Source organism: Lutjanus erythropterus, chromosome 23 (assembly GCF_056507025.1).
Source record: "Lutjanus erythropterus isolate fLutEry1 chromosome 23, fLutEry1.hap2, whole genome shotgun sequence".
NCBI lineage: Eukaryota > Metazoa > Chordata > Actinopteri > Lutjaniformes > Lutjanidae > Lutjanus > Lutjanus erythropterus.
In genome coordinates, this window is record NC_139339.1 from 14,793,758 (window position 1) to 14,817,026 (window position 23,269).

At 39.2% G+C, this 23,269-nt stretch overlaps 2 protein-coding genes across 4 annotated transcripts; one reads left to right on the plus strand and one right to left on the minus strand.

The window, feature by feature from the left end:
* The first annotated feature begins 764 nt into the window (after positions 1 to 764).
* LOC146305780 (interferon lambda receptor 1) lies at positions 765 to 4,837 on the plus strand. Its single transcript, XM_084712972.1, is given in 8 exon segments — positions 765 to 786; positions 994 to 1,114; positions 1,644 to 1,813; positions 1,997 to 2,175; positions 3,034 to 3,196; positions 4,345 to 4,469; positions 4,582 to 4,663; positions 4,666 to 4,837. Coding segments are annotated over 8 exon segments (891 nt in total). The 3' UTR covers positions 4,695 to 4,837.
* Positions 4,838 to 8,514: 3,677 nt separating this feature from the next.
* Positions 8,515 to 22,805, minus strand: pik3c3 (phosphatidylinositol 3-kinase, catalytic subunit type 3). 3 transcript variants are annotated; one of them, XM_084712292.1, is made up of 26 exons: positions 22,404 to 22,805; positions 20,421 to 20,609; positions 19,830 to 19,973; positions 19,551 to 19,680; positions 19,298 to 19,324; positions 17,726 to 17,812; positions 16,841 to 16,936; positions 16,644 to 16,715; positions 16,458 to 16,562; positions 14,971 to 15,063; positions 14,681 to 14,866; positions 13,859 to 13,989; positions 13,429 to 13,510; positions 13,248 to 13,312; positions 13,052 to 13,157; positions 12,662 to 12,778; positions 12,286 to 12,417; positions 11,951 to 12,079; positions 11,407 to 11,476; positions 11,249 to 11,313; positions 11,078 to 11,162; positions 10,910 to 10,984; positions 10,656 to 10,824; positions 9,571 to 9,661; positions 9,259 to 9,384; positions 8,515 to 8,849 (listed from the first exon to the last, which is right to left on the minus strand). In XM_084712292.1, exons 1-26 carry the CDS (start codon positions 22,466 to 22,468, stop codon positions 8,835 to 8,837), a joined length of 2,652 nt encoding a protein of 883 aa, XP_084568418.1. In that variant the 5' UTR covers positions 22,469 to 22,805; the 3' UTR covers positions 8,515 to 8,834. The 3 variants fall into 3 exon arrangements, with proteins under 3 accessions (XP_084568418.1, XP_084568417.1, XP_084568419.1); XM_084712291.1 differs by having other exon boundaries at positions 13,248 to 13,315; positions 22,404 to 22,804; XM_084712293.1 differs by lacking the exon at positions 19,298 to 19,324 and having other exon boundaries at positions 13,248 to 13,315; positions 22,404 to 22,804.
* Positions 22,806 to 23,269: the final 464 nt, after the last annotated feature.

Genomic DNA, 23,269 nt, shown 5'->3' on the forward strand with positions numbered 1-23,269 from the left:
TCCACATCTTACGATTGTCATGGTGAGCATGTTCATGTTGACATTTAAACAGGAAAAACAAAAATCAAAAAAAAAAATTCTGCTCTGTTTCTTTTGTTAATATTGTCCTCATTTTATGAAACATTTATCCCAGTTTGACAAGAGAAAATAATAACCGGAAAGACAAAAAAGAAGATGACTGACAGGACAGGATCTGTAATTTTAATTTTCATTTCATGTGCAAACTCCTTCCACTCGATAAAATCTTTATAATATTCATTTTGATGGATGAATTAGTTTTGAGGACTTTTGGTTGATGCTCCCAATAGTTTTGCATTTTCTGGTCAGAAGAGAAAAGGCCCGTGTAAAACAGGAACAGCAGACTAAAACATCAATTTAACATATTTTTCTTTCAATCATGAAATAACTTTATGTCCTGCTTCTAACTGTCTGAGTCTCTCAAAACTCCTCGTGTAAGCAGATTACAGCCTTTCCTCTCTCTTACAAAATCACCGGCCTTCAATTAAATCCTTATCTCTCTACTCCACCCCTTCCACGCTCCTGCTGTCTCTCAGTCTATCATCCTCCCCTGCAACTTATTCCAGCTCTTCTCAGCATGTCTTTACAGGAGCATTTGTCTTGCTTTAACGGGAGTCAGTCACCTCCAGTACCTACTGTGCAGACAGGCTGTTAAGACTATCACAGTCCTGCGCACTTGATTCAGAGGTCACCAGCTTCCCATGGAGACCACAGGTCAGTTGAGAGCTCTGGTGGGGTTGTGTGTGATGGTTGCCCTGCTCATCAGAGGTGAGTACCGAAGATCATATCACAGTTAAAGTGTTTTTTAGTTTATTTTTCTAGCTGTTTCCGGTGTTTCCCTGAGCCATGCCCTCCTCTGAGGAAGCCACTGATTCCAAGTGTTAACAAAGTTGTGACAATTAGACTTAAAGGGTCAACGAGCATCTGTGTGTGTGTGTGCTATTTTTGGTGTTTGGGTTTCGTGCGAACTTTCAGGGTCGGCTGGGATAGTCTGCTACACTGCAGTGGAGTCACTGGATTTAGGCTGCCTCCTGCGGTGGGATTGTCCCCATGCCAGTCCTAATACCACCTACACCGTGCAAACAAAGACTCAGGGGTAAGTCCTCCTGTCTGTGTCTGAGTGTGTCTGTGTGTGTTGTGCTGTAACCTCACACACCCTTTGTTACCTGCAAATGCAAGACATTTCATTCAGTTTTTACATTTAAGTTCACCTGTGGCATCTTTTCAAAATTCAAAATCAAAATTCAAGCACTTTCAAGTACCCAGACCTTATTTTACCAGCTATTCATATGAATCTAGAATGTTTTGATCCTATTTACTTAATTCTTGCTGATTTCCAGAAAAGGAATCTAGAGACTTATCTAGCTTAATGACAAATATGACAACATGATCCTTTCATTTATAGTTTTATGAGTGATTGTGAAGATAAAAAACAAAAAAGTTGGATGATTTCCAGGGTCTTCACTTACATATATTGTTGCATTGTTATGAGTCGTAATCTTTAAGAAAATTTTAAAATCTTAGAAAATGGTCTGCTGAGGCATGTAAAACATGTGCAAGTGACTTTCCAGTGATTTAAAAGGAGAATATTTCTAATTTTCTGTGTGTTTTCACTCTTGATGCAGGGACCCCTGGCAGGATGTGCCATGGTGCGTTTGGGTCTCGTCCCGTAGCTGTGACGTCTCTCAGGCCTTCTCAAACTTTGAGCTCTACAACATGATCCGTCTCGGTGTCCACCTCAGCCCCAGGTCCACTGTCTGGATCAAGCCACGCAAGTTCGACTACAGTGACTTCAGTAAGTGACAGACTGTAGTTCCTGTAATACAACAGTCTTAAATTCCTGTGATGGAAAGTATAAAGATTCTCTCTAATATGAGGAGAACTGATTCGTAAGCCTGCTTTAAAGGGTAATATGTGAGAATAGATAACATCAGTGTTTAAGTTAATTAACAATTTCTGTTTCCTCTGACTACCCCAGCCTTCAGCCCTCCCTCTGTCTCAGTGTCTTTGAAAGACGACCAGTTGTTGGTGATGGTGCAGTTCCCCTGTGCTGCCAACAGGAGGTGCTCTCTGGAGAGGTGCTGCCCGGTCTCTGAACTCATTGACCCCTGGACGACAGTGACTCTGTACAACAAACTCAATCACTCTGAGTACCAGGTCTGACATGCTATTTGCCTGGTTGAAATACTTATAAAAAATAATAATAATGAAAAACTTCATACTAAAAGGGAATCCTTATTTAACTCAAAGTCATTTGTTCTGTATGTTTCTGAAAAAACTGAGTAAGCAAACACTCATACTTGGATGATGCTCATTGCTTCTAGTGTTGCATGGACTTGTTTCAGTACTGTCATTAAACTACAGAGATATTTCAACCCAAATTAAAACCATTTAAGTTTGTCCCCTGTAATATAATGCTTATTTCAAAAGACCTACAATGAGATTCAGTTTTAAAAGACTGAGACTGGGTTGCACCAACAAAGATTCATTTAATCTAAGATTAGTTCTGATCAGAGTTCAGCAAAACTTGGTTTAAAATGAAAATATGCAGATTTAAAATACAGCAGACCTCTGTTACACAATTAAAAACAAATCTCCCCGTAGTAAATACAAGTTTAATGATGTAAAATAAAATTAAATAATCAGAATGGAGATGCTTGCTTAGTCAAATTGAAATTAAGACATCTCTCTACATAAAAATAATAATTTTGCTGTCAGACCTAGCAAGTATGAAATAAGGGATGAAACTATTCTGTATTCCTTACATTACATTGTTAACTAACTAGCTTAAAAAGTTTGCAAAACATTACATTGTTTGGTAGATAGCTAAAAAAGTTACCATAACATTATATTGCTAGGTAGCTGGCTAAAAACATTAACATAAGTTATATAGCTAGCTATGGCTAAAAAGTTAAAAAGTTAAAATCCACTTATTTCTTTAAATATCTGAGGTTCTGTATAAGATTGTGATGATATCTTTTGAAACCACTTCAACACTGTTCTGTGTTCTTGAAGAGCCGAACGGTTTGGACCCAGGAGGTGGTGACCTATGTCGACTTCTCCGGCTTGGCTCCTGGTCAGAACTACTGTGCCGTGGCCAACTTCTCCTTCCCGACCTTCTCCATGGCTGCTTCCTCGAAATCTGACCCTCAGTGTGTTGAGACTGTTTCCAACTCAGGTGAGAGGAAGATCAAATTTTAACTTTTTAAGCTTGAGGCTGTTAAATCATGCCGTGACCTTTAGCGTCTGCCTGAGGTGCCCTTAAGTTTGGTCATAATTTAACTTTAAGAGGGTTACAAAGGAGCACAGAGGATGTGATGGATCATCATGCCTCACTCAGAGAGGAATCCTTAGTTTATACAAAGGTCATGAATTGTCTTTAAACAAGGTTGTTGTCTAGTTTCCCTTTAATCCAAAAGAATGGCGGTACCCATAAATAAGTTAAATGTTCCTGAGTCCCTCCAGTGGGTCACAGGATAAATGTAAGGGTTGCCAGTTGATTAATAGGATATAAACAAGGAAAAGCATTGTTCTGCTACACAAAATTCTCTTTTCATTACTTTTTGTTTAAAATGTGATGAAAACACCTTATTTTACAAAAATATTACATGTTGTTACATGTTGTTATATGAGCAAACAAGTAAAAACACAAAAATTAATTTGACTTCAGATCATTATCTTCTCAAAGGAGTGAGAATTATTAATGTTTTACCAGAGAGAGACAGTGAAAAATCTATGAATCTGTAAGTTTTTCAAATTTTGGTTATGGTATGTTTTACTTAAAAATAAACAGGAGATAAAGCTGTAATTCAGATCCTGTCCAAAATATAATGATTTTCCTTTGGGCAATAGTATACACTTCCACCAAGTTTCATGAAAATCGGGCCAGTAGTTTTTTCAGAACCCTGCTGACAAACAGACAAACAAATCAACAAATAAACAAACCAAACCAAAATCAAAACCTTCTCAGTAGAAGTGAATTTTCAAAACCTTTGTCCAGAAACTGAACAATTGGGCAGTCCCACTAACAATGAAATAATGTACTCTGACTTATCCAATCATTGCCTTTTTAAATTTGTTAAATTCTGGTTTGTTTCTGGCTAATGTTTAAAATCTAAAACAACCATGAAGGGAAAAATTGACATTGTAATGTGTGATGAAGTGTTGGAAGTTGCTTCATTTTAAGAGATGAAAATGTTGGGAACCACCGGGGTTAATAGGTTATTGTCCAGTTCAGAGGCTAAGGAATTTCCAGGAATTTGCACAGACTTCCTTTCTTTTACCTCTTAAAAAGTATTGAACCCAATCCACTAATCTGTCTGTCAGGGCTGCTGCCTGTGGTGTGTGTGGGCATCGGACTGACTTCTCTGCTCCTTGTTCCACTTCTCACTGTGTTTCTGAGAAGACCAAGGCGAGCTGCACCAGCCCCTGAAAATCAACCCAAGACTCCGGTATGGTTTATTTTCTTATGCTTTATTTCTCCACTTGTTTGTTACTCTTCTCAGAAACCATTGGTACAATTCCTCCTTGAAAAACAACTGAACCAATCTGTCTTTCATTAAGGCGTCCGTTCCTGATCCAGTCTCTTTAGTCCCTCTTTCTCTGGTCCCTGTTGACCCCTGCGATGTCCACTTGGAGCTTACTGATGACCAAATCTCCATGGAGTCCTCCTCTAGTCTCTCCTCCAACCAGGACCAGACCTTGACCCTTGAAAACACTTACATCCGAGATCCTCTCTGTCATGACTCGAACTCAGGTGCAGTGGACTGGGACAGCGGTGGGATGGAGCTGGAGAGACACCTGGACTCTGGGATCAGCATTCCCCCTGTGTCTCAGTCTTCTGAGGAGACATGTGGGACGAACGGAGACTGAAAGACTAAAAGACTGAGATATCTTACCATGAGTGTTGCTCTATGAAGGTAGGTGTCAGCGGGGGTCTGTAGGCCCAGACTTCTATATCTCTGCAAGCGTGACCTACTTGAAATGTCTGGATGAAATCTAGCCTTGCATTAAAAGTAATGGGACATTCTGAGGAAGAGCAAGTTCTGTATCAAGATCACTCAATAAGTACATGACTTACTACATAAAAAAGTAAAGTTCAAGTTCAAAGTCCAGCTCAGATCATATCTTGGCAATAATTAAATAACCAAATTTACGTGATCTTATCAATACAAGGAATTTTCCCAGTGGAGATCTTCTGTGGTGAACACACTGCAAGGATTACAGATCTCGTCTGGACTGGGAATGCTTTGGAATTCCCCATGAAGACCTGATCTATGGGGCTAGAAAAGGGACTGATTGGCTACCTTGCTGAGTTTGCTGGCCATGATCAAGATAAGCAGTCGAAAATGGATGGATATTTGGGGACTGCCCATCAGTCCAACAACCCAACAGCCTGAAAAATGTCCCATTGGACTAAAAGCCCACTCCTTATCCTGAAAACAAACTATTGGCAACTATTTTAATCAGTTAATAATTTAAAGTTCATGCTAAAAAGCCAAACATTCCTCAGCTTCCAGTTTGGATTAGCTTTTTTTTTGTCTTATGACATAAGACAAAGAAATGTCTAAACATTTTGAAGACTTGGACTTTCAGAAACTGTAACAGCTACTTGAGAAAATAAGTTCACGTTCTTTCCACAGAGGGAAAGCACCTTATGGTACTTGTGGCAGCAGTGTGGTCAATCCATGTATGCCGGTCATCAGACGTTCAGCACATTGAAGTCAGAGCGCCAGAGCAAAATCTGTGGTTCTTCTCCCTACCTGTACCTGTACTTGTGTCTTTGGACAAGTTAATGGATCCAGCACCTGAAGAAACTATCCTGACCTTTTGACAATCACTCCTTGAGGACCTTGGACTTGAATGGAGTCCATTACTAGGAAGATGAATGAAGAAGATGTGAGACAAAGGTCATGACACAAAATTAAATTTCTCATTGTAAGCCACCAGATGACCTCTACCATGCAAGTCTTTCATTAAGTGATAAAAATGGGACGTGATGCCCAATTTTAAGCGTAAAAGCTCGTTCTCCTGGCTCTGAGCGCTTGTCAGAGACTGATATGAGTCAGAGTGCTGCATGAAGAGGGTCAGAGAATTGACTGGTGAGTGAGGATTATCAATGAAGCAGAGATAGTTTATCTGACAAGTCCAAAAGGAGCTGTTTTTCTGCGTATTCAGTGAAAAATCTAAATCTGGTTGTGGTTCTTCCCCCTCTGCCTTCTGTGCTGAGGTCCAGTGACACTCAGCAGTTCAGTCCAAACCATGAGCTTCATAAACAAGAACTAAGAAAACGTCCTGACCCCCCACATGCAGCCAACAGCTCCTCTGATAACAGAGGATAGGCTTTTTTTTATACCATTCATTGCTCCGAAATATTTCTGACTCACAGTTGCCCCATCGCTGCCTCTTACCCGTGACTGACACCTCATTTTGCCTCCTGCATTAAAACAAGGAACATCTTGAAATCTCGCTTTTCTGCCTTCTGTTTTGCTGGTGTTGCATTCTTTCCGCAACATTGGGGAGCCCTTGGGGTTTGGCCGTCCAGCATTGTTTGTTTCCTTTTCTACCTTTTCCAGAGTCCACAGTGACCTTGGGGGGGTTGTCCAAGCCACGTACATGGCTGTTATTAATAAGCACAGTGCTTACATTGTGTTGGGATGATTAATGTGGAGCAAGAAGCTGGCTTGTGTGAATGAGCACCTGACTACACAAGAAGCAAGCTGCTGTTCCCTCCAGCATCCAGAAGTGGTTTTTATTTTATTTTCTGCTATTTGCAATATTTTTTTTGAACATATCCTCTGGCTGTGTGTGGGTACTTTGAATGCACCGTCTTGGGGTTATCACTGATTTTTGAGGTGACCGTATTAGGCTTGTTTCTTTCTAATTTCTACCATGATTTGTGTGCATAAAACCAACCTTTTGTATTGATGACAGGGAGGAGAAAGTTTATGCCAAAACTGTGTGCAACTACTAATAAAAGCTGATAAAAAATCATGTATGTAACCAAAAATCTTATCTCACCACGGAATGGTAAAAGTGTACTAAGGTTAAACCATGGTGCCCTACAAAAGTAAAACGCAGTAACTACATATTCAGTCAAAAAAGTTAGTTATTACTTGTTACCTCCGTTTTACTATATTAACAAGTATCTTAACTTTGGCTGTGTGTTTACACATTCTGGCCATGTCTCGTTGCCCAGACTGCAGTCTCTGCCACAAAAAAACAGCTAACTTCCTAATGTAAAGACAGCTTGTGAAATACCCATGGCTAACCTTAGCTAAAATTATAAGTTTAGGTAGTTATTGATTCTCTCCTAGTTATCTGTGAATGAAGAATATCCATTTTGATTAGCTTAACATTTTGGTTATCAGTTTGTAATTCCACATAATTAAAATCAGCAACCAAATCAATTGCTAACTAGCTTAGCAGATCTCAGTAGCTGCCATCTATTTTTTCTCTAAGAGAATTTCATGTGATTTGGTAGATAAGCTGCATTTAAATCCCATATTTAAATGCATTAAATGGTAATTAATGTAGTTGCACCATGACAGACAGATTCCTATATAAGCCATGAACTACAAATAATAATCAAACTTAAGCTGACTGTATCACACAAACTAGTTAAAATGTATAAGAAAACTCTGAGAGCACATTTTGTTGTTGGGTATTGCAGTTTCTCTGAGTAGATGTAGTTGGTAAAGATGATCTAAAAACAGTGTTTGCATTTTAGGTAGAAGTTATGGCAATGATTTGTTGGGTAAAACGGTGTTAAAGGTTTGCCAGCAGTTAGTTACTGCTCTCTGCTTTAAAAGGGCAGCATGGTTTTCCTATATTTACATGAGATTAAAAATAACTGTTGACAGTGCTGGATGCTTAAATTTAGTTGTGTTTTACACTGTTATGGCAATAGTGGTAATAAAAAAATAAATAAATATAATGCCGAGCTTCTGAATAAATTAGTTGGTCTTTTTCCTTGCCGAGTTTATGACACTCAGCTGTTACTGATAATAGTCTGATCATTACGTGCAAATTCATTTCTCCTATTAGCCTCTAATGAATGAAAAATGTAGACTTCAGACCAGTGTTGTAAGCTGCAGGTGTCTAATTTAAAACCTGCATCGGTAGGCGTGACTTTAGATGCTGTGCACTTTTGCTCTTTTTCCTTAGCTTAATTACAGAAAAGTAAGTAGGAAATGTATAGCTTTGTGCTTAAATCACACAAACTGACTTGACTTTCATGTCTTTTTGTGTCTGGCAGGAAATGCTTAGTCACTCACTTGGTGACTCACCAACCCTCTGGGGGTTCGACTTGTTTCTACCCCCAGCGTCGACACTCGACCGTCCACAGATGGTCAGCAATGGTCAATTAAGAAACATGTTGCGCGCCATGAAAACTGCATAGCAGCACTTTTTTGGGCTAAAAATATGAAAAATACACACTGCTTTAGAAGTACACTTGAGTGTAAAAAAAAAAAAAAAACACAAGCAGTGAGTACGTTCACTTGTATGAACAATCTTTTATTTGGCCATACAGTTCATTCATTCATTTAATAATTAATATACATTATATATACATGAGCAAACAAAGACATCCATGCCCTTGTTTAGCCATCTTGCAGTAAAGGTTGGCAGTGCATTCTTGGCCTTGTTAACAGTGTCATTGAGTTTCTTTCATCCTCACACACACACACACACACACACACACACCCACACACGCACGCGCACGGTGTCAGTCGGGTCAGAGCCGTATGATCGTGTGTTCCTGCTGCACAAGTGTGATCCAGTTCAGCCTCTTCGCTGCAGTTTTTCTGCTCCGCTCATCTGCGCCAGTACTGAAGAGAAACAGGAACAGATCAGATACTTGAAGATTTAACAGAATAGAAAGAAATTAACTTTTTAACACGTCGCCAGTGCGGGTACAGCATGTTTTTAGCCTGTTAATTCATTTTTTCTTGTATTGTTGACTATTTTTCAAAGTTGTGGTGAGTTTAGATTTTCTGATGAGAAACTGCAGTTGGGAAAAAAAGGATAAACCTACTTTTCTTTCCAATCTGATTGATCATCTTATGACTGATGTCATATTAAATGGGCAGCAGTGATGTAAGTGAACACAAATCATACAAAATGGAGACTAAATTATTCAACAAAGCCAGCCTGGTCCTTACACTGTGCTTCCACAATTCTTTTAAAGTCCAGAAACACTTTTTTTTGTAATTACCTGGTGTGTTTAAGTACACGTACCTGAGCAAACTTGTGTATCTGCTCGACCACAGCAGCAAACAGAGCACCCACACTCTCATCAATCAGACTCTGCATGTAATGTACCGCCTCCTCGTCCGACAGGTCCAATCTGAACTTGTCCTGTACCTGAAGGCAAAGAACAATCAGACATACACCCAATCAGAGGAACATTATTTAATATTATTCAAGCCAGTGTTACTACTTGGCTCCATCTCAAATACCCTGAAAATTAAACATCCATCAATGGAAAAAAAAAAAACATCTGCTGTATTTGTGAAGTTGGGGTTGTTTTCCCAGGAACAACACATTTACCTTCTTAACGGTTTTGTCAGGCTCCAGAGCGATGTCAGGGATATTGGCATCCACCATGAGAGAGAAAAGATTCAGGATCAGGTTGGAGTATCTAAAGGGAGAGAGGAAGGATATTTTATGTCAATGATTAAATATGTGTGAGAGTGTATTATAGTATAAGTGATGTTTCTGAAAAGGACTGGAGTTGGAGATTTTTGCTGACTGTGTTCAGGTCATCAGATACAAATTGACTACACTTTACTCATTACTGTCTGCCAGCTTTTAGATTGATTTCAGTCTTTGGTTTTAATTCATGTCAGTTAAATATGAAAGTCAGGTGACAGATAATTCATCACAGCACACATTTAGTGGTCTTTATTTTTTTTTTAAATAAACTTTAAAATCTTGGACATCAAGTTTCTAAAAGCCCACAAATGTGTATTCTGAATAACAGTCCAATGACTGAAAACTGAAGCTGAGTAAATGTTTGCTTTGATTAGCTACCTATATCAAACCTCCCCTTCCAAGCATATAGGACAGACTACGGTGACCATGAAACTCACAAAAGGCCATATCTAGAGCTAGTGTTTAGTTTGTCCATCCTGAGCTACTGCAGAAATATGGCAGACTCTGTGGAAGAGAAGCTGCACCATCTGTAAGCTGTAAATTCTTATTTTAGTCTATATATTATAGACTAATTAAAACATACTTATGAATCATAATTAGATTAGCTGGTATATCCTGGCTTTTTGTCAGTATCATGTGTAGTTGTCTGTATATTTAAAAAAAAAATCTAAATGAATTATTGGTGATTATTTTGTATTCAATATTGAATAAAGCTATTAATAATATGGCTGTAATTCTGGAAAAAAAAAACATGCTAAAAGTCCCAATAACACATTGGACCTTTAAAGTCAAATTTATTTCCATGCTCTTCTGTCAAAATTTGATAGCAACAGCAGCAAAAAAGGTAGAAAATCAATTGAATGCTTTTAAAAAAGGTTGGTGACCATTTAAAATAGTCTAAACTACTGGTATGGTGTCTTTAAACCACAAATCTGTTTATTTCTGTCTGCTAGTGTATTTACTTGTTTGGTGTGTTTTACCTCCTGAGGTGAAGGAAGGCAGTGTAGCACTGCTTCCTGAACTCCTGGTACTGCTCGCTCTGCATGCCTCCCATCCCCTCCACCATCTCTTTGCTGAGCTTCATGGGTGGAGGCAGCGGTTTGGGGTCCCGACCCAGGATGTAGCCGAAGTCGATGTGGAAGAGCTTCCCTGGATGAAGAGATGACATTCTGAAACTGTTCCATTAACTAGGATGTTAATAACAGAGCATCTGTAAAAAAAATGTCTGCCTCACCTGTCTTTGTCAGTAGCAGATTGTCCAAGTGTCTGTCTCCTACTCCCAGGATGTATGTGATGACGCAGTAACCAGCTGGAAGGACGCAGGGAGAGAGACAACGCAGATTAGACAGCAGGTAGAACAGAGCAACAGGTTATCTGTTGAAACGGACGCAAACTAACTCACCACAGCTCTTCACATAGGTGTCCATCACCTCTGAGCTGATGCCGTACGGACCTTTTTCACTCGGTGCGTGCTTCCTGAAGAAACTCTGTTGAAATACATGATGTGATTAAAAGGGCAGATCATGTTCTGTGTTAACTAAAACTACATGTAAGAAGTGTCCTGATTGTTCACCTGGATGTTGCCTTCAGTAGCCAGGACTTCAGCGACAGGGACAGACTGAACAAACTGCATAAAGCCTGGAACAGGAATATCATTATTTTTGTTTAGACAGGACGATTGAGCCTACTTTCTCTCAAACAGAGTTACACATTATTGTCAGGAGCTCTTACCGTGTTTGGTGCTGGTGGCCAATACTTTGTAAGGTGTCAACTTCAGGTCCAAATTCTCCTTTCTCAACAGCTAAAACACCACATATTATATTAGACACCATTATAAAAACAGTAAGGGAAGCAACAATTATCATAAATCTTCAAGAAATACTGTGTTGGACCTTCAGTATTACAAGGACAGGGAAGCAATTCTTGGATCCAAAGATCACAGTGCTGTAACTGCATGATCAACAATATTATCATTAATTTTCTCCATTCTGTTTACCTCACAAACTCTAGAACTTGTATTTCAACTGTAGTTTTTACTGCTATCACTTATTTATCCTACAATAATTTACCATATTTCTGCTGTGTAAATACTTAGTAATTAGGGTACTGTAAAAGAAAGAATTATCTTGTAGGCTTGAAAGATTTTTATGGAAGAAAAGAAAACCTAAAGAGATAAATTCAGCTCAAGTGTCTGGTGGTCTGATGAAATTAAAATTAAAAAAACAAGCACATTCATTCCCCATCCATAAACCAGCACACAGAAGCATATTCTTACTTTGTCCATGAGCGAGATGATCTGCAGGATGAGCTGATCCTGTCTCAGGTCATCTCCATGTTTGAAGATAACTGGGTACATGGCTCCATCCTCAGCCTTGAAGATCAGCTTGGCTGGCATCAGAGCACTCTGACACAGAGGGAAAAGACTCGTGAATGATGTGTCACAACAGATATTGCTTTTACTTGAGGGGAACCATTAAAAAATTAGTTAAATGTAAAATCAGAGCAGTGCAGTAGTGTCTTGGATATCATACTTGTCTTTGTATTTAAGGATCATTCAGTGGCAAAAAAGATGAGAATATTATTAAAGGATTTAAGTTATTTCTTCCGTACCTTGAAGAGTGTGGCTGTCTCAGGGACGATGCCTCTGATTCTGATCTGAGGCTCCAGAGGAAGAGGAATCGGCTCGATCTCTGAAAGATTCACTTTCTCGTTGTCGGCCAGCAGAGCCTGCAGCCGCTCCGTCTGCACACACACAGGGAGAGATGCTGTTCTTAACGCAAACCAATCAAGATGACTGTGTTCATACTGTTACAGTAACCACAAGTATTAATAAAAACATGGTGCATGCTGTATGTGTGAATGAGAAAGCGTGTGTCCATGTGAGGGCCAACACTGCGGAAGAAAATTATTCTTTTTGTATCATGTGTTATTTTAGTAGAATTATGAATTAAATTCTTTTTTGCATCTGCAGGTGTTCTGTTGTTACCTTCTTCTTGCGATTTCCACTTTCTCTTTGCACGGCTTTCATCAGCTGCACCAGTCTGTCTACAAATGTCTGCTGGGCAGCCAACAGCGACCGCATCACCCTCACACTCTTATCACCCTGCAGGGAACAGGAAGTGTAGGCATTAGTAGGGAAAGGGTAAAAACAGTGGCTCTCTTTTTTCTAGTGTAATGCAAATGTTTATCAGAATGGAAAAAAAAAATAAAGAAATGGTTTGCGATTTTGGGAAATATATTTATTAGCTTATTAAGCTTCAATTTTGGTTTTAATTATTTTACCTGTTGCATATTTGTTCTATTGAAATACTGACCAAATTATATTGACCTATAAACATCAGTTACACTTAAGCAATGTTCGGTACTGAGTGCTGACCTTGAGTAAAGCCTGACTGAACCTCCTCATGACGTTCAGGTACATCTCGTGGGTCTTTGGATCTCTCTGCTGTGTGTCCTGATCCTCACACTCCACAATCACATACCTGAAGAAGACACACACGCACACGGTTCACTGACAGACGTGTCAACACAAACACATCTTCAGTAACTAAGCTGCTTTGAATTTTTCTCACCAATACAAATAGTTGGCAAGTGTGGAGTTCTTGCAAGCACGAGAGATGAGAAACGTGCACAAATCCTGCTGCAAAGAGATGGAGACACAATGACAAGTCAATACCAGTCTGATTACTGATTAAAACTGTCTTCCCCCATGGGACAGATTTTTTCTTTTTATGACTTTTGGTCTTTTCGTACCTCTAGATTTTCACTGTCTGCTCCTTCTTTGCCTTTCTGTGGGGCAGTGGAAGGTCCAGATGTGCCAGACAAGATCTGAGAACTACAGAAAGAGTTAAAAAAAATAGTCAGAGAACAATTAAAAATGTAGGTGAACTTTAACTTATGAGACGGTGTGTTAAGTAATGTTTAGTCACTGCCTCCAGCTGACAGCTCGACATCCTGGCCAGAGCCAGTAAACTCATAACACCCTAAGAGTTCATTACGCCTACTGAAATAAAAATAATCAAATTCTGTGGAGCAGTGAGCACTCTCCCAAACAGTGAAGTTTCTGGGATAAATTTAGATTTAGTTACAAGTCATCACACAAAAGAGCTTCCATATGTGCCTCGCTCCTGTCAAAACTGCTAGTAGTGTTGACTTATTTATGATCCACAGCCAGAGTACTGACCTGTCCAGTGTGGAGTCATCTGAAAGCCCCTGGCTGTCTCTCTTGCTGCCTGGCTCCAGGCCTCCCTGAATGTCACTGAAGTTCTCATACTTGAGCGCCTGGACCAGCTGCAGAAGATACATCAGCAGGTCCTACAAAGAGGAGAGGGGAATAATAAAGCTTATAGTACAACAAGGCTTCTTTTCAAAGTATTTCATATTTTGGAATTAAAGCTCAGGTTTATCATTAAATAACTCAAATATCTTCAGGATATTTTCTGTCAAAGTGTAATTAATTAACATAAAAAGTCATTACATTTTTCTTATTAAAGGGATAGTTGGGATTATTTGAAGTAGGCTTGTATAAAGTAAACATTGATAGTCAGTGTATAACCTACAGTAGATGCTGGTCGACGCCCCCAGTTTGGAGAGGCAGAGAGGAATATTGGTGTAGGAAGCTAAGAAATGTACTGCTGTAGAAAGGGTCAGCAACCAAAGTTTATTTTTTAAAGGTCCACCTAAAAAAGGTGAACTCATCTCTGCTTCTTTTAACTGGCTGACCACTGTCTACTGTAATTAATACAATGACTAACACATAAGACCCCACTTCATATCACATGAACTATCCCTTTAAGGATATTTTCTGTCAAAGTAATGCAATTAAAAAGGACAGTCTTCATAATTTTGTGATAAGCATACTTTTTTTGTTAATGGTGTCAAATGAACTTTGGAAGAAGAGCCCAAAAAACATTTCAAAAAGATTTATACACACACATAGAGTCATCCTCCTCCACCCACACAAATATACACTCCTCCTGACCGTTCTCCATCCTCTTATGCCTACCTCATCGTCTGCTTGCTGCAGGCGTGCCACAGCGTAGCGTCTTACTGTGGGGTTGGTGAACTGTGAGGACAGCAGCTCCAGGGAGTCCTCCACATCCATCGGCCTCCACTTCCCCAGCAGCTCCAGAGCCTGCTTGGCCTCCTGGGGCAGATCCCAGTTCACACACTTGAGGAACTTCGTCAGGGCCTGTGGTGAGAGGAGGAGGAGGAGGAAGCAGTGAAAATGTGCGGTTTGAGTCTTTGAAGGTTGAGATAGAAACCTGAGTAGTCTTAGGTGACAAAAACACTCACCTTCTCCTGTGTGGTGAGGTAGTATCTGAACTTCCACACCAGGTCCTGTTCTTCAGAGCTCAGCTGCTTGGTTGGAGGGTAGCTCACGATGATCTGTTGGTGCACACAGACACACACACGCATATCAAATCAATTTTAGTGATTTACACTTACTACAAACACAGACATGGTAATAAAAAACTGATGGGTATTAAGGAGCACTATGTAGAATATGTGCTTTGATATTCAGCTATGAAAGGCAGAAACGTATGAAGTGTGTGACATCTGACATCTAGGATAATCTATTGATAGTGACCACAATGGAGGCACTTTGACTTGGAAAAGAACACAGCTGTATGCACTTTAATAAATAACAGCTTTATCTGCAAGTTGAAATGCCTTGAAATCCTTCTTTGATCCTAGAAATCAAAGAGCTTCAGCTGAGCAGAAAAGCCACAGAAATGATCCTTGAATATTTATGTGTAACAGTTCGTTCTGGTACTGAGCTGAATTACATTCAAAGCACATGTAAATATTTCCACTGAGCACACATTTTTATTAAATACTAGTTTTCTCTTATATAAATGAAGTAGATTGGATATATCTTCTGCTGTTATTGAATAAATGATGAGGCACTCAGCATCATGTTTAAATTAATTTCACATGATACTGACCAGGTTTTTGAAATGTCAATGCAAAACATGGTTTCATACTGACTCGTGATCAGTTTTACAGCTACTGTAGTCCTGTATCGACTCCACTGGAAAAAATCAGTAATTTTAGCTTGCAGAACATGGGAGATGCTGATCTGTCGCTGCCTCAATCTGTTAACTTGTTTGTGTTGTTGTATGACTTTGGTGGATCCTAAGTAACCTTTTAAAACACCAAAGTCACACAATAATGCAAACAAACTAACAGATCAAGGCAGCAGCAGACCAGCAGCTGCAGTTTTCTGTGAAATAAAATGACTGTTTTTGTCATTGTAGTCTGGTTGAGCAAGAGAGGGCAATATTTGGCTTATATATGACAGCTTTGGGTCAGAAAAAGTTGTCTGACAGCAAAGTAAAGCTGTGAAATAGATAGTGTACTCTTAAACAAATATAATTTTTAGAACAGCAACTCCAATGTTCTGTGAGGTAAAAAGACTGTTTATGCCAATGGAGTCCGGTGGCTTTTGACACAGCAATTTCTGGCTTATATAACGACGGTTCCCCATCTAAGAGGTTGTCTGATGGCAACATAAAGTGGTGAAAATATTTTAAATACAGTGTGCACTTAAACTGATTTTGATTTTTTTTTAGGTGGACCCTTTTTAAGAGGCTAAAATATGTTTGATTGCTGACCCTGTCCACAGCAGTATATTGCTTCGCTTCCTACACCAGCACTCCTGCTGCTTCTCCAAACTAGGGGTGTGTTAACTGCCATCTACTGTTGGTAATACACTGACTATGGATAAGAACGTCACACAACCTCACTTCAATGAACCGACTGTGCCGCTAGTTACTTACATTCAGCTGGTCCCGAGTAGCAGCGTTGGGCTTCAGGTCGTGATCTGAGGGTCCACTGCGGAGGCTACGAGCCAGTTTGTGATGCTTGCTCTCAACCAGGTTCTCCTGTAGAGAGACCATGAATTGGAATATGTTGCAAACTTTGTTCTACAATTTAAGTCTATTTGTGCGTGTGTGCCCTCTCACCATCCCCATCTGTGGATCAGGAACTTTGACAATGTCGCAGCTGGTGAGGACGGGTGATGCGTCATCTCCATCCTGGGCGGGGACAAAGTACATTCACCAATCAGCTGGCACTTTTTCCACTGTCATACAACAGACAGTGACCTGTATATTGATATCATACAAGGTAAAATGCACCTTGTTATGTGCTTATAAAATACCTTCTCGTAATAGACAATGCTGTACTCCTTGTCATTTGTTTTGACACGAGGAAACTCCACCATGAGGTACATGAAGTTAGAGCTGCGTTTCTCACTCTGCAGAAACATGCATGAAGGAAACAAATAATTAGTAAAAGACTATTATGTGTAGATGACAAATGACAACAGTTAGTCATGACTTTATCGAGAGTTTGTTCACAGCAGATTTCTCATGTGGATTCTATCAGTTTCTTCTTGCTACGTCGTCTGCTTGTGTGTCTTTCTTATGGCTGCTTAGTTAAATTTACTTGGGATTATGTGCCTGTGCTTTCTAGATTCTTCAAGGAGAATAATACTCTCATCTTCTGTCCAGTTTGGATTTCTTTTTCTTGCATTCTCTTTGTTGTTCATGTTCACCAGCCAGTCACTAACTTTGTCTGCCTGCTGTTTGGTGTTGGGTGTGTAGTGTACAGTGGATTTTTAGAGCTTCTTCACTAAGAACAGCTGCCTGCAGCTGCTGAAAATGACACTATGAGAGCAGTAAGAGTGAACCAGTAACGTTACAGTCAGACAGCTAAACAATGAGCTGAAACATAACAGTGAGTCGTTTGACTCACTGTTATGTTATGTTATGTTTGGTATTTGTTCATAAACCAAAGTATTTCTAAATGAAAAATAAAGGGTTTACCAAAGTTAAAAGAATTTATCCTGAGGGGAACATGAATGTCTGAAGGAAATTTTATGGTAATCCATCCAATAGTTGGTCAAACTTTTCACTTAAAACCACAACATAATAGTGGCACCAGAGGAAAAGTCAGGGGATCAGCAACATCAGTGGGATTCATCAGCAATCCATTTGACATTTTTGACTACAGGAACAAAGAAGGTCCAGCTAAACCAACTCACCTCGTTGATCATCTCAATCTCTCTGAAGGTCAAACGGTCCAGCCAGTCAACCTTCACCATGTGGCCCTGTCGATGGGCCTTTGTCAGCTGGATGGAGAGAGAAAGGGAGGAAGAAAGAGGGTAGAAAAACAAGAAGAAGAAAAATATTAAAATACGAAATATAAAAAATAAAATCTGAGGTTAAGGTTCTGTGGCAGCAGAACTGGTCACAGCATGGTGGCTGATGTGCAAACAGCTCGACCAATCATGCACAAATCCAGTGCCAGCAGCCAATCCAGCATCTCCGGTCACACTCTCAGCAGCCAATCCACTCATCAGTCAGTGTGGGTGTCGGGAATGTAAGCACACATTTGGCCATGAGCAGGAAGCCCACAACTCAGCTGGTTAGAATTAGTATCACTCTTTAAAACAACATATGAACTGGTAGCAGCCTAGAAAAACAACTTGAGAAATGATTAAGTCAACTGCAATCAGAATGTATTTAAAAAAAAGTAATAATAGATGAATCTATCTTAGGAATTAAATGTTAAAAAACAATCCAAACAGATAATGAAATGAATTCCCAGAATGGTCCAAAAAGCTGCAACAAGTTGACAAACATCATTTTCTTGTGTCCACATAAACAAGAAAAACATGCACACACACTTACACAAAATACACTAAAATATGGCAACAGCAGGAAACTTAACAACCACTGTGTGTGATGCTTTCAAGAACACAGCCATAGACCTTGACAGACAGGTGTTCACACCAAAACCTGGGTCCAAATGTATTAGATAGTGCACTGAATGAAGTGAGAAGTCCGTAATTTATTCAAGGTAATGGCATGTCACCTTCTGGTTGCTTGTTGCTGTAACTGCTGGGAAAACACGGGACAGGTCGAGTACGAGGGTGAGGAACGAAGTCTGCAACGTGACTAAATGTAGGTGAGAAACTGGAGAGTTTCCTCTGTCCTGTGTCAGGTTTCTAACTACAGTATTTAGTTTTACTGTTTAAAAGTAATCATCAATCATTAAAGTAAATCTTAAAGACAACGCGGATACTTCAACAGAACACACAACTTAAAAAATCACCTGGAAAGATGTCAAGACTTTCTGTTGAAATATTAAAGATAATTGCTGTAGTGACATTGCGGTGCACATGGAAACGAAACTGAGAGCCGCCTCGCCAATCATTTAAGTATATTGTCAAAGAAAACACTCACACATCAACAACACACAAAGAAGAAATCAGCTTGCACCACTCAACATAATTTCGTAGATAATAAAGCTGACAGAGATGAGTAGAGAGGTGGGTGCACTGGAGAAAATAATAAGTTTGGGTGGGTGGATGATTTATGCGTACATGCAGATTGAACTTGGAGCTGATCCACACATCAATAGTACATATTGTGTGTTTAATGGATGAAGGAAATTTATTTAACATGAACTTCCCTGACATATTGTTGTTAAAATATGAAAAGTTGACACTGAAATTTATTTGCAAATATATTTGGACCAAGGTCTTCTTCTTATATACACACAAACACAAACATTCTACATTGCCAACATTAACTCCTCCACTTGTACTCACATCACTGAGTACCTCCAGGTCAGGGCCCTGGAACAAATGATGGTTTAGACATGTATCGGAGGGTTTCTCTTCTTTATCTAACATTCACACATACAACGTTTTTTGTTCAACCTCCACTCTATCTCTTTCACCCAACTTTGTCTCAGCTTCTCTTCAGTCCTATCCTGTCCTCCTCATATTCTGCACCAATACAATTCCCTCTCTCACCCATCCTCTGCCCTGGTCTTCTGTTCACACACATTTAGTACTGTACCTTGGCCAGTCTGCCCATCTGGTCCTCTGTCAGACTGCTGCTGGTGCGTCCTGGTGTGGTGGTGGGCTCTCCTCCATCTCCCTCTACACCTGGCCAGACCTTCAGGTCATGCATCCCTTGCCGGAACATACTAGAAGAGGACAGGAGGAGGTGATTTTAAAATTTCACCAAGGGTCTTTATTTGATTTTGTGTGCTCTTGTTGCCTTCATGATGTGTTTGTTCTAACTACTTCAGCAAAAGCATCGTTTTCTTGTATCAGTAACAAAGCTTAGACTCACCCATATTTCCCAAACAGGGTGACAGTGGTTCCCCCAACAGGGACGGCTCTGCCGGGCCCATAGATGTCCCACACAGTGAGAGCAACCTGGGCACTTTGGGGGAGGTCTGGGTACTTGACTGGTAGTCGCAGCCACTCATTCCAGCTGCACAGGACAGCAGGAGAGATCACAATGAGAGAATAGGATAGAAAGTAAGAAGAAGGAGGAACTGAAATGTTACAGGCTACAGGAAAAAGGATTTCCTAATGTTGTGGGGTTTTATGCCTTTTCAGCTCTGAAAAAGTAAAAATACAGGACATATTTAAAGGAAGATTATTAGAGCCTAATTATCAGAAGATTACAAAGATGTTTTATGTAATTTTGTGGGAATGTCTGCTTCATTTAATGTCAAGAAGTGACTGAAAAATGTTTAAGAAAAAGGACAGACAGACATTCGTGCTGCATTTCTGCTTCTAATTTGAGGCTAAATGGCAAAAAAGACTTAAATAACAGAAAAGTTGTATGAATAAACAATTGTAAAGGTGAATGAATGAATTAAGTTGCAAATTTACTTTTTATAAAATGGTGGTCAGGATATAAATTAATACTCACTTCCAACGTGTGCTGAAGGCTTTGTACGAGGTGCGAACAGGCAGAGCGAGAGGTTTTCCTTCAGCAAACACCTGACAGGTGACATACAGGTCTGAGCAGTTCTCCTGGTAGAGGCCAGAGAACCGCAGCATCGGGTCTTCGAGCAGGGCTTTGTAGCTCTTCTGCTCTCTCTTTCCCTCTAAACTGCCTCTGAAAGAGGAAAGAAGAGAAAACATACAGATTGTACCAACTTGTTGTCTCACAAATAAGTCAAATTTTGCAAACTGTTTCTTGGAAGGTTGGTGTTTTTTATAATGTGTTCTCAGAATTCACCTTTATAGACAGGGCTTTAATTTCAAAATTATTTTAATTCTTAAAATTATAAAGACTAGAAACTGTGATGACAGAGAAAGAAAAATACAAATATGAAAACAAATCAACAACTAGGTAGCAACATATATCCATAAATTCCTAAATCTGAAGTTTTCTTCCATATTTTTTACAAGGTCTGATCTTTCCTTTCGCCCTTAATGTGAAAAAAAACCCCCACTAGCATATAGTGTAAACACTACAACTAGTATGACAGGATGAATAAAGGTGATTAATATGTATTTAATTAAAATTGACACTGTGACACTGACTGTGAGTCAGATGAGAGGTTGTTGAAAGTTGGACACAGTTCACAGTAGCTTAATTAATTAGATCATTATAATGTGATAATTAGACTCATGAGCTGTGCACATGATTTTAACACAGAGGCAACTTAGATCAAGGGTCCTGACCAATGGATTCCCTGGTGATGAAAATAAACATTCTATAACAAACTACAGTAATGGTAAAATGTTAGTCAACTTCAGTCAAATACTTGGATTCAGTTTAGTACGTTAATATACATTGTTAGTACTGTCTCATCAGGACAAGAACTTTGTCATTGATAACTGTCATAAAAACAAGTCTTAACCCTAAAACAGCCCTTTAATCTCAATTAGGCCAGGGCAATATAGCTGAAAAACCTATCACAATAGCTAAGTTTCATACTGGTTGATATTGATAATTATTGATCATGTAGGTTGTGACTGATTACATATTGTGTGCTCCATGGGATGGAAGCAGGGCTAAGGTGATAAAATGAGTAAAAATCACAATATTTTTTAACAAATACCTTGATATTGTGACAATATTGTAGGATGACTATTGGTTCTTACACAAAATATTAACCCAATGAGATTTTTTGATAAATAATCTTCAAGTAATGTGGAAATGGTGATTAAGTGGGTAAAGGCAAATCACAGAAAAGCCAGAACAGTTGAAGTTCAGAAAATGACATCGCTTTACAGTAATGCAGCCTTTAAACCCAGGAAAAGAAAACACTTATGTCATATCACAATATAACAGTATCTAAAATCTATCACAATATCTGGTCTCATATCACGATACAAGAGAATATCCATATATTGCCCAGCCCTGACCTCAACTGTCGCTGTTAAGGTCATTACTATTGTAATCATTATTATTATTGGTGTTAATATTGTATATAGTACGATTATATCACAATATGTAATATAATTTTTGATATGCCTTATAGTATAATATGTAATGTAATATATAAATACGATAGTTTAAATACAGATGTGAGATTAAGAAATGTATGATTGTGAAACATTCACGGAAACGACGACTGTAAGAACATTTCCATAACATATCTGTACTGTGTGTTTTCTTATGCTATGTTTTTATGTTGCATTGTATGTATTGTTATGTGTTATGTTTTTGTATAATTGCATGCACATCTATTGAACCTCAGCTATAAACTAAACTAAAAAAGCTGCTCAGACCCCGTAAGTATAGTGGGCTCCCGGGTTTTGGACCCCACTACTATAGTTAAACATCCCCACACACACGCACATACACACACATAGCAAACATAGCAGCATCCTGTCAAGTCACAAGATAGATTAGTTACACTGCTTGACCAAAAGCGAAGCACTTAAGTCCAAAACTTACATCTTAAGTTGAACGTTGATGTCCAAGTCACAGCTGTAAACATAGTTGAATTTATCAGTTTCCATCTTCCGACGGGAAAACACTGAATTCTAACCAAAAACCCTGACGACTTCAACATGAAATCCCGGACGGTTGGTTATTTGAGACTTTGTGAGCGGTTGGGTTTGCGACAAGGCCTCGGCTCAGCACAACAACACTCCTCAGTACCCTGTTTAAACTACTGCTCACACGGACAGCTACGTTATCGGTCTGCGCACGCGTTTAAAAGGATCACTCTGAGTGCCTGTATTCACGGTAAAGACATTATTTCAACGGCTGTCTCACCGGGCATGATTTGATGTTTTTGATAGCTACACAACAACACAGCACTAACCGAAATCTACAGCCAGGCCAACGTAGACGATTGCCGATGACGTGGGACTGACGAAACTTAGCGGGCAATCATTGTATCGTGTTTTGATTTGTTGAGTCTGATGCTACCAAGGAGGAAGTAGAAAAGAGGCGGGGTTTACTCAGTGCTTATTAAAGGGACAGTCCACCCAACAGTGTAACGATGAAGCATTATTTGAGGAAAAGGCATATGTCATACATTTGTTGATTATCCTGACCAAATTCTACATAAATGAAAGTTTACTGGCCAAAAGCCTCTTTTTTTTCCTTTTTTTTTTTTTTTACCATCTTTTACAACGATTTTCAACAGTACATAAAATCTATTAAATCTAGTAACAACAAGAAATCCATGATAACTAAATGCATTTGTTGCCTGTGTATGTGCCTTTAGTATTCTTGTTCTCCTTTTGTGTTATTATTATTTTTTTATTTTTTTATTTTTATTTCTTTATTTTGCACTGTTTTTTTATTGCCAA